General features: G+C 38.0%; 1 protein-coding gene across 15 annotated transcripts in view; it reads left to right on the plus strand.

Moving 5' to 3' along the window:
- The window catches only part of LOC138761998 (von Willebrand factor D and EGF domain-containing protein), a 327,980-nt gene that overhangs the window by 142,750 nt on the left and 172,996 nt on the right, over nucleotides 1-12,234 (plus strand). For all 15 annotated transcript variants that reach the window (XR_011356699.1, XR_011356698.1, XM_069935108.1 and 12 more), the window contains one exon: nucleotides 11,616-11,889. Coding sequence is in view for 13 of the 15 variants with exons in the window: in XM_069935108.1 (XP_069791209.1) it covers nucleotides 11,616-11,889 (274 nt within the window). In the remaining 2 variants the exon portion in view is untranslated. The remainder of the gene's footprint in view (nucleotides 1-11,615; nucleotides 11,890-12,234) is intronic.

The raw sequence follows: 12,234 nt of genomic DNA on the forward strand, positions 1-12,234 counted from the left end.
CTCATACGCCAGGCTGCTTTTCATTGACCAGCTCAGCATTTAACACAATCATTCCCCAGAGGTTTGTGGCGGGGTGGGGGTGGGGGTGGGGGGGGGGTGGCAACTGTCCTTGCTGGGACTCAACACTCCTTACTATAACTGGATCCTGGCTTCCTAACAGAAAGACCATAGTCTGTCCGGGTCAGTAGCACAACGTCAAGCGGTGTCATGCTGGGCACTGGTGCACTTCAGGGCTGTGTGGTCATTCCACTCCTGTTCATGCTGCTGATTCACAACTGCATTGCCAGATCCAGCTCCAACAGTATCATCAAGTTTGCAGATGACAGAACAGAAGTTGGCCTCATCAGCAACAACAATGAGTCACACAACAGAGAAGAGATGGAAAATCTAGTGAAATGTTTAAAAACCTGAGTTTCATCGTGGACAAGACAAAGGAGATGATCGTGGACATCAGAAGAACCAGATACAACCATCCTCCATTGCACATCTACATTTGTTGAGTAGAGAAAATGGAGACCAAATTAGTTGGAGGTCATTTAACTAGTGATCTATTGTGGACATTCATCATCTCATTTCTCAGGAAGGAACAACAATGATTGCACTTCCTGAGAAGTCTGAAGTGAGCATGGTTACAGGCCACCATTATGTCAAACTTCTATAGGAGCTTCATTAAGATCATCCTGTCTAGCTGCATTACAGTATGGTATGTTTGCTGCAGAGTAATCGATCTGAGGTCAATCCACAGGACCATAAGAGTGGCACAGAGGATCACTGGAGTCTCCCTCCCCTGCACCACCCTTTCCAATCCCCCCATTGATATGGTTTACCAGGATTGTTGTCTGAAGAAGGCAAAAATCATCAAGGACCCCTTCAACCCTGCGCACATCTTTCAGCTACTCCCATTGGGGAAGAAATACAGGAGGATCAGAGCCAGCACCACCAGGCTGAGGAACAGCTTCTTCCCACAGGTAGTAATAATGCTGAACAACCAAAGGAACTGCTCACACTAACCATCCGAGACTTTCATATTTATGGAACAATATTTATTTATACGTTAGAAATACTTGTCATGCATATGTGTTGTTTGTATGTGTTTTATATCTGGTTGTATGTCTGCATGTTTTGCACCGAGGACCGGAGAACACTGTTTCATTGAGTTGTCCAATAAACTTGTCTTAGATACATATTCACAGTGACATTTTATGCATGTTGCATTTTGACTTGTCACAAGAATGACCAAGATACACTAGGGGGCTTGCATTCAGGAGTTGTGAATATATCATAGTCTTCACTGTATAAGTGAAAATCAAAGAATTGTTGATTATTTTGAGTTATGTTTAATATTTATCAGTTAAATTCCTTGTCCCTCTACCCTATGCAGTTGTGAAGGGACACTTGCTGTCTAGATTATTCTCCTGATGAAATCATCCACAGCTGAACAAAGCCGTCATCAAATAAATGGCTGCTTTCCCTTAGCTCTTCACCCTACTAAAACTAGAACTTCTTGTGCATAGGATTTGAGATTAAGGCAAGGTAGTTATAGAAAAAAAACTGAAAATCCTGGTTCACTTTGAGTTTTCACCAGTTTAACCCTCTGAAGCCAAAACATCATGCCTGTTTTTTTTTTCATTGGGCCTTTTCTCAGATTTAAGATTTCTTGTCGGAACATTCATGACCTCACATACAACCCTGAGATTCCTTTTCTGCAGGTGAGGTAGAATTACCACTTATTGGTAGTGCAAAAAAAAACTGTACTCAATGGTTCTCAACTTTTTTCTTTCCACTCACATATGACTTAAGAAATCTCTATGCTATTCGTGCTCTATCATTAGTAAGGGATTGCTTAAGGTGGTATGTGAGTGGGAAGGGAAGGTTGAGAATCACTGCTCTGAACCCAATTATTACTGAAATATTTTGCTTGAGAAAAATTGTCTTTGACCTATCTCCTTTGGGGTTTATGGTTTAATAACGAGTCAATGAGGTATGATTAAAACAGTGATTTTCAAACTTTTTATTTCCACCTACATACCACCTTAAGCAATCCCTTACTAATCACAGAGGACCTATGGCATAGGGATTACTTAAAACAGTATGTCAGTAGAAATAAAAAAGGTTGAGAACCACTGGTATAAATGTAAACCAATAAAGAATGGTAAACATATAATAAATGTAAACAAGCTGTGCAATATGGAGAGAATTAAAATGAAAGCAATAAAGTGCACAATTAAGAGCCCTTAAATGAGTCCATGATTGAATTTGTTGTTGAGGAGTCTGATGGTGGAGGGGTAGCAACTGTTCCTGAATCTGATCGTGCGAGTCTTGTGGCACCTATACCTCTTTCCTGATGGTAGCAATGAGAACATAGTGTGTGTTGGGTGGTGTGCTCTCTGACAGCAGTGTTCCCTGTAAATGTGGGGAGAGATTTGCCTGTGATGTTCTGGGATATGTCCACTCCCTTTTGGAGGGCTTTTCGCTCAGGTCTATTGGTGTTCTCATTCTCGGCCAGTCAGCACACTTTCCACCACACATCTGAAGAAATTTGTGAGGGTTTCTGGTGTCATACCAAACCTCCGCAAACTCCCGACGAAGTAGAGGTGCTGGCATGCTTTCTTCACAATGCGATTAGTGTGTTGGGTCCAGGAAAGATCTTTTGACATAGTGATTCCAAAGAACTTTAAAATGTGCTCACCCTCTCCAACTCTGATCCCTCAGTGATCACTGGATTATATATCTCTGGATTTCCTTCTCATTCCTTTCATTAAGAATTTTGTTTCATCACATCTATGTTGTTGTGATGTAATTAGCTTGACTTGTTCTAAAATTTCATAAATGTTTAGATTTGCATTTGGATAGTTATTTGTTGCAGCTGTTTTGAAACTTCAGCAGATGTTCAACCCTTCTCTGAAGGAGTTGCTTTTTTGACATTTTGCAACATCAAAGTTGGGGAGTGGGCACATAGTTTATGGAATAATGTCATAATTAACTTCCATATACTGCATAAGGTTCATAAAATATGTAACATGGTGTGAAAAAACATTTTGTTGTGCCAAGAACTATTTGTCAAGTTTCTTTTTTGAAGCTCATGTAAGATTAACATCCCTTATATTTGGCATTATAATACAGGGATATTCTTATTAGTTGCTCTTACAAACCCTGCTGCTCCATGAGCATGTGTTTAAATTTAAACCTGAACTTGACATGTTGTAAATTTATCTGAAATTATTTCAGATCAGTTTAGGCAGACTTGGCTTGATGCCTTGAGCTCAGAATCTGAAAAAAATGCTCATTCTGTTGACATATTTCTCTCAACTAATCTTCTCAAATTCTTTTAAGATGCTTATATCTACTTCAGTAGTGCATGTTCTATTTATAAATATTTATGAAGTCTTTTGTAATGAAACAGAATAATCTCTCAAAATGATAAACAATGTGGTACCAAGTGTAACTGTGAGATAACATTGGTACTCCGATTGAAGTCAAAGAAAGAGAATAGATATCACAGATGATATGATTACTTTTGTTCGTGTGTCAGGGTGCACATGTGCATTGTGTGTAAGGAAACTCTTTGCATTTAAAATATAGAACATGGATGAGAACAGCACAGTATAGTCATTTTGGCCCATGATATTGTGCTGACCTATATAAACCTATTCCAGAATCAATCCAACCATTCACAATTTCACAGCCCATAACCCTGCAGTTTTCTTACATCTATGTCCCTATCTCAGGGTCTTTTAAATGTTCCTATTGTACCATCCCCAGCAATGCATTCCAGCATCTGTAAAAACTCTGTTTATATTTTTTAAAAACTAACTTCAGATATCTTCCATAAAATATCCTCCATCACCTTAAATAGATATCCTCTGTTACTGGTCATTTGCTGCCCTGGGGAAAAGATGCTGTCTGTCCACCCAATCTATGCTTCTAGATATCATATGCACCTCTATTGCTTTAAAATGAAACGTCCTATCTTTCTTCGAAAGCTGTTTTCTAATCCAGGCAATCTCCTGATAGATCTCTTCTGAACCAGATATAAAGTTTCTACATTCTTCCTAAAATGAGGTGAGCAGTACTGTAAGTGTGGTCTAACTGGAATTTAAAAGAGCTACTATATAAATTTGCAGCTCTTGAACTTCATCCCTCAACTAATGAAGGCCAATACACTATATAGATTCTACATCTGCTGAGATGTAGTTTAGGTGGAGTTGTATGAATGACACAGGAAGAAAAAAATAGATTAGGCTAGAATATGCTTGTTTCAGGGCAGCGGCTCCACATCCTTTTGCAGCATCCTCCTCACTGTTATCTTATCCACAATCTCCTCACCTGTGCATGGAGGTCAGAAAAGGGCTAGAGGTCAGATACTGGCTCACCCATCACTGTCTTCACCACTAAATCAATGGATGAAGTATCAAATTGGTGAACTGAAGTAATAAATGCATGTTGTATCTGATCCCTTAACTTAGCAACAATTTTGAATAAAAAGCTTGGTGCTGCAAATATTTTTTTTCTTTATCTTTGTGGATTTATTTGCTTTCTTTGTCAAAATAGTTATAAAAAATAAATGTATATTTTATCAAGCCTATTTAACTTGTTTATAATCTCTGAATGGCATTTGGGGTTTTCTGGGGTCAGTGATTCAAATAGCACTACTTGTAGTCTTGTTGTAAGACATGGTCCTCTCCACATCATAGGAAGACACACATTTATGTTGGATTAGCTTGCTCAGTCATTTCGATATAGGTTGTTAGTGCAGTTTGACAGTAGTCCAGAGAAACCAGTGAACAAAAAAGGATTGGGTCAGAAAAGCATTTGGAGTGAAGAAGTATTTTGCGATGCAAAAATAAAATATAATTGGAACAAGGGCTAAATTCTGGTGAGAATAAAGGATATTAAAATAGCTAGAAATGCAGTGCTGTGCTTCCTGTCTGATTTTTTTTTGTTTCAAAAGTCAAAATTAACACAACAGTGAACTGGCTGGTAAGGAGTTACATTTGTTATTATTGGGGATGGATGTGCTGGTGTCGCTTGGAGAGAAGGATGCAGAGAGGGGTCGAAAAAGAGGTGGAAAAGAAATCCTGAAACAATACCCAAAATAAAATCTAATGAACTTACAATTTGTTGAATGGGAAGAGCAGGAGATGAGAAAAATATACATTTTAAAATTAGGAGAAAGAGATTAAATATTGCATGTGTGAACTGAAATGCTTAAAGGGGGAAGAGATGCAATGATAGACAATCTGTCTGCAGAACTAGGCCAGGTGAGTGTGTCTGGCTCTGAGATCCTGAATGATTGAACAAGATGGAAATGGATGGTTGCAGCAGAGATAATTTTTCATTATTGCTCTGTGGAAGTTTTCTATTGAAATTAAAATCTATTAATTGTGAAAAATAGAAATATTTAAAACAGAGCACAAAACTTCAATCTATTTTGGATTATTGTATTCATGTTATAAAGTACCCAGTCAGGGGAATAAAACTGTGTGTGAGAATCCATGGAGGGGCTGTCAGCAGCAAGTTGAGCATGTTACGTGTGCTATCAAGCGTCAGATTAGTAGTTTGTGCAATGGCAGTTTGGTTAGGGTATTATAAAGGGAAGAGAATTCATGATTTCCTGATCACATTAGGTTTGGAATCTGCAGCTCAAGTTGCTGATGGTTTCAGCTGAAGTCTGTATGGCTGCACTGGCTTGGGGAGTGCTGAAGGTGAATCCTGGGACACTCAGTGACTCTTAAAGAACTCTCTTTTGCTTCTATTTCTGTGCCTATAATGGGTCTCAGGCAATTTCTGATGATGACAAATCTTTGTCTGCCTTACAGCAGACTAAATGTAATTTTGTGCAATATTACATCTTGAATCTTTAATTTGAAACTTGATAGTATGCTGGTTTACAACTTATATCAACATATCTTTTGGTCACTGAAATGACTGGATATTCAAATAAGTGTAGCAAGCACCATTTGATTAAAAAAAATATGTTGCTGTTTTTCCAAATTAAGTGTTAGAACACAAGCTATTTTTATTAATTCAATAAGAAGCATCTGCAAACAATTGTGGATGTATAAACCAATCAGAGACATGTCGGCACGATTAGTGTAGAGTTTAGCGCTAAGCTGTTACAGCGCCAACAATCAGGACTAGGGTTCAAATCCCGCACTGACTGAAAAGAGTTTGTACATTCTCTCCGTGTCTGCGTGGGTTTTCCCAAGGGGCTCCAATTTCCTCCCAATGTGTGAAATGCACTGGGGATGTAGGGTAATTGAGTGTAATTGGGCAACATGGGGTCATGGACCAAAAGGGCCTGTTAGCATGGGGTCATGGGTCAAAAGGGCCTGTTATTATGGGGTCATGGGTCAAAAGGGCCTGTTATCATGGGGTCATAGGCCAAAATGGCCTATTGTCATGGGTCAAAAGGGCCTGTTGTCATGGGGTCATGGGTCAAAAGGGCCTGTTATCATGCTGCATGTCTAAATTTAATTTTTAAAAAAATTAATGCTGGCAAAAATAAATCTAGAAACTTGCTGCCAACTCATTTCAAATTCTTTGATTCCAAAGAGAACAATTAAGCCATTAATTGAAAACCATACTAGTTTTTTTTAAACATTTCTTGCTAATGTTTGATATTTGCAAAGCCTTTGGTGAACTTCAGGGTTTCAATTGTTCAACCATAAAGAACTCATACAAACAAAAAGGGTGCAATCAATAAGATAGTATGGACAGGTACACAACCTAACTAAGACATTCCGTATATCACTAACATAATATCATATCACTAATTCATATTCTAAATAGTATATACAATTTTTAGAAAATAAACTAATAATACAAAAAAAGGAAAAAAAAATAATAAAGGAGAAAAACTCAGACTCCTCACTTAATTGATTGCCAGAAGTTATATCTGATTGGTATTAAAAGAAAAATGAAGTTTAAAAAAAATAATATAAAGAATGTGAAAAATTATACATCAGACAATTTAATTACATTGGAGTAAAATTATAAAGTATGATAGTGAGTTATAAATGACCCCCATAAATTCTTGTATCTGAATTAATAATTGAATAACAAATCTTTTTTTTCAAACAGCCACTGATCATGAATAGGTGGGGCAGCATCCTTCCATTTAAGTAAAATTGCATGCCTCACCAAGAGAGAGACAAAAGAAATAGTGTGACTGTGAACCAATGATAAAGAAGACTCACTCATTCCCATTGTACTGTAGAGGGCCACTAAAGGATTTGGTGTTAAATCTATATTGAAGATTTTTGATAAAATATGGAAGACCACTCTCCAGTAATTTTCTAGACTAGGACAAGTCCAGAACATATGCATTAATGACTCTTCTCCACTCTTACACCAGGGACTCATATCTGAATAAAAGCGAGACAATTTAGCCTTAGACAAATGTGCTCTATTTACCCCTTTGAATTGTAATAGACAATATCTAGCACATAACAAAGAGCTATTAACCAACTTAAAAATTCTGTCCCAATCCACATCCGATATAGTCAAATGTAAATCCTGTTCCCAAGCATTTTTTATTTTAACTAACAAAATCTTATTTACATGTAACAATTTCTCATAAATAATAGATATTAAATCTTTACGAGAAGGAATTAAGCTAAATAACACATCTACAAAATTTGATTTAGAATCTCAGATAATTTGAAAATTGTGATTCAAGAAAATGCCGGACTTGCAAATATCTAAAAAATTGAGATTTGGGGAAAGTAAATTTAGTACTAATCTGTTCAAATGATGCAAAATATCAATTAATGAACAGATCCTTAAAGCTTTGAATACCCTAATCTATGCCATCTCGGAAAAATATCGTCAGGAGCATAATTTTCCATGATTCTAAATGTTCTGCTTTGCTATTGCAAAGTATCTTCACTAATCAGCAGTACCTGTTTGATGATGATAAGGGCATATAACCCCAGAACATAGTTTTTGCCCTGATTTAGGCTTGAACAAAAATTATTGGAGTGCTTTATCAAGCTCAGGTGGTGTCCAAACACCATTGCCAACAAATCAAGAGAAAAATGTAATAAGCAGACCAGATTCAGTATCTTCACCCAAGCCTACAATACACAGATTTTGTGGCTTACTTTGATCTTCCATATCAATAATTGTAGTTATTAGCCTTTCATTATTGCCTTCTAGGTAGCGGACAAGTTTATTCATTTCCTCTAAAGCAGATTCTGCTGAGGTCAAACGCTCACCGTTTTTCTATGGAATCTCTCCAAATTGGTTTTCCAGTGCCATCTAGATGTTTAAATCCTGCATTCTTTAATTTGTTCAAGTATATCACAGGAACTCTTAGCAGTCAAGTTTGCCAGTGGTGTAGGAGGAGTTTCTTGTTTTTTTTTCTGTTTTCCCAAGAGCTTTCCAGCTCTTGTATCCATTTCAAAGATAGAATATGCAATTTGACACCAATTTAAAAGTTTCAAGAAAAGTAAATGGGAAAATGTATACTGAAGGTGTAGGGCTATGATAAAGATGTCTACTCCATACCACAGTTTAACCAGAAGTCCTTCAGCCATTCCTTTGAACACAAATATTTCAATTTGTAATTGCTGTGCTTTTTCCATATTTCTATAGAATATCATAGACCCTGTAACATTTTCTTTTACTGTGAGTTGCATAAACAACAAAAGATCCCAAATGTTTTATTTCCAACTTAAGCAATTTTCTTCCTATTTTAATCTTCAAGGTCATCATATATATTTGCAATATCACATCACATACAACCCTGAGATTCATTTTCCTGCAGAAGACAGAATTTCAACTTATCAGAAATGTAAACTAAATGTTTTCAAGAAAAAGATATGCATGCAAAGCAAGAAACCTAAATAAGCTGATTGCAAATATGGAAAAAAAAATTTCAGTGATAAATAATGGAACCATAAAACATTACAGAAACTGGCCTCTTCGGCCCTTCTAGTCTGTACTGAACCATTTCTTTTTAGCCTAGTCACAGTGACCTGCAGCCAGTCCATAGCCTTCATACCTCCTATATGTGCAAATTAATCTTTGATTGAGTCTCGTGTTTAAGAATCTGATGTTGGAAGAGTAGCAACTGCTTCTGAATTTGGTGGTATGATCATTTATCTTCAAGAAGAGGTCAGACCCAAAATGTCAGTCACATATCTTTATCTCCTACGGATGTTGTGTGACCGGCTGTGTTCCTCCAGCATTTTTGTGTGTTTTTGCTAGTGGTATGAGTCTTCTAGTACCTATTACCTTTTGTCCAATGGCATCAATGAAAACAGACCATGTCCTGGGTTATGAGGAATCTTGAGATTGCTGCTCCTCTGATGCTAGCATACCATATTAGATTTTCTCAATATTGGAATAGTTTTACTATGAGCTCAGAATTAATGATCTGGAATCTGAGCTTCAAACACTGTGACACATCAGGGAGAGGGAGAGATAGTTGGAGGTGGTCACACCCATTAGAATAGCTGCCTCAAATTCAGCCTGTGGTCATGGACCAGAGGATGTGACTGCAAGTGTGACAGGTAGTGGAATCCAAGATACAATGCTGGAGGACCATCAGCCCTTGATCTTGTCTGAGACTCATGATCCTTGTGTTGATACGAGTGAAGGCTGTAGGAACAATGAGCAACCTGACTGCGACACTGTAGTTCAGGAAGCCATTCAAGAGGAGAGAGAAAAGAGACATGTAGTGTAATCAGGGATAGTATAGTTAGGGGATAGACAAAGTCCTCTGTTGCAGGGTAGAAAAGACTGTGCTTCCTGCCAGGTGACCAGGTTCGGGACCTCTTATCTGATCGACAGAGGAATTTGCAGGGGGAGGGAAAAGATCCAGCTGTTGTGATCTGTGTGGTTACTAATGACATAGGTAGAAAAAGGAAAGAGGTTTTGCTCAGGAAGTTCAAGGAGATCGGAACCAAATTAAAAAGCAGAACCAAAAAGATGGTAATCTCTGGATTACTGCCTGAGCCATGTGCAAATTGCACAGGGTCTAGAGGATTGGAGATTTAAATATGTGGCTTAAAGATTGGTGTGGGAGATGTGGTTTCCAATTCATGGGAAATTGGCATGAATATTGGGGAAAGAAGAAACTGTTCAAAGGGGATAAGCTTCATCTGAACCATGATGGGACCTGGATCCTGGTTAATTGCATAACTAGGAATGTGGTCAGGGCTTCAAACTAAATAGCAGGGGGTTGGGTTCAAAAGATCAGAGCACAAATCAGTACAAAGGGTTATGATTTAGTAGCCATTCCAGAAAAGGAGTTGCAGGGTGGAGAGAATTGACTATTAAATATCCAAGCATTTCAGGTGAAAAGAAGAACAGGCAGGAAGGTAAGGGAGGTGGGGTAGTGCTCTTAGTTAAGGATGAGATCAGGACAATAAGATCGAAGGAGCAGAATATTGAGTTAATTTGGGTAAAGATTAGCAATAGATAAGGGAAACCAGAAATCAGGGACATCACCTCAAGATTCAGGGTAGTAAATTTAGGACAGAGATGAGGAGGTACTGCTTTTCCAAGGGAGTGGTGAATCTATGGAATTGATTCCCATTGAAGCAGTGGCTTCAATGCAAATGCATTTAAGGTTGGATAGACCTTTATAGTAATGAAATTAAGGGGTATTGGGAAAAGGCAGGTAGGTGGAGATGAACCTATCATCAGATCAGCCATGATCTCATTGAATGGAGGAGCAAGGTCGAAGTATCGAATGGCCTACTCCAGCTCCTATTTCTTATGTTCTTATGTGATGTACTGGGCTGTCCACTACCTTTTGCAGGGCTTCCCACTTCATGGTCCCCATACCAGGCTGTGATGAAGCCAGTCAGCTAACTTTCCACCATACATCTATAGAAGATTCTCAAGGTTTCTGACATTCTACGAAATCTCCCAAAATTCCTGAGGAAGTTGAGGTGCTGCCAAGTTTAGTATGTTGGGTTCAGGAAAGATCCTCTGTGATAGTAACTCCAATTTCATCCTCTCCAACCTTGATCTCCCAATGATCACTGGATTGTACATCTCTGGTTTTTCCTTACAAGCTCCAGTCAGCTCCTTGATTTTTGTGACATTGAGTGAATGCACCATTCAGCCAAGTTTTCAATCTCCCTCCTGTATGGGGACTCATCACTCCTTTTTATCCAGCCCACTACTGTTGTATCATCAACAAATTTGTAAATGGCTGTCGTAATGAGCCATGCAATCATGGGTATAAAGCGAGTGGAGCGCGAAACTAAGAACACAGCCCTGTGGTGCTGATGAAGATTGTGGAGAAAACGTTCTTGCCAATCTGTGGAGTATGGAGTTGAGGAAATTCAGGATCCAATTACACAGTGGAGTTTTGAGGCCTTGGTCTTGGAGTTTGCTAATCAATTTTGAGGGGATGATGGTATTGAATGCCGAACTGTATTCAAGAAAGAGCATCCTGATGTGTGCATCTTTACTGACCAAGTATTACTGGGTTTTCTGTATAGTCAGTGAAATTTTGAATATTCTGAGTTCAGGATTGATTTTATATTCTATTGATAATTGAAGAATTAATGTTACACATCATTCTCCATCTTTTAAATGTTATTCATTCTCAGGGACTTGCAATGAACTAACAGACTGATATCATTTTCTTCTAGACGTTACGACAACCATAAAATTGGGACTTTTGTGATGTATAAAGCACTTTTGCGAGAATTTGAAGTTCACATACGTCAGTGGGACTGTGGCAGTCGCCATTATGCTGTATCCTGTAACTGTGGAGTCGTGGCCAAGGAGGACGATGACATAATTGCATTTGACATGTGCAATGGGCACTTTCAGGAGACCAGGCCTCATCTGTCAGTCAAAAGCAGTGGATCAGAACCGCATCATATAAAAATAATGGATGCTCATCAGGGGAAGAAAATCACTGTGGGTACTTTCTGAAGTCATTAACTGTCCATCCTGACATCAAGTTTTTTTTTATTAATTGGAATAGAGTGAAATTTCAGCTTGAGTCATAACATTTAATTCGTGCTCTATTTAAGTTATGTGCCCGACAATGCAAAAACATTGTTTCATTGTAATATATATAGTAGTGAATGGGAAAAATAAATGTGATTCTTAGTTTAAAGAGAAACTATAATAAGATGATGTTGCCATAATTTTGTTAACTGGTGTCTCAAAATGGAGGATATTTTCACAAATTGATTGAAAAAGTATCCTCACATTTATCAGCTTTGTGTCACATTGACCATAGGGCATTACATTTTAAGC

The sequence above is a fragment of the Narcine bancroftii genome, chromosome 4, assembly GCF_036971445.1.
Source record: "Narcine bancroftii isolate sNarBan1 chromosome 4, sNarBan1.hap1, whole genome shotgun sequence".
Taxonomy (NCBI): domain Eukaryota; kingdom Metazoa; phylum Chordata; class Chondrichthyes; order Torpediniformes; family Narcinidae; genus Narcine; species Narcine bancroftii.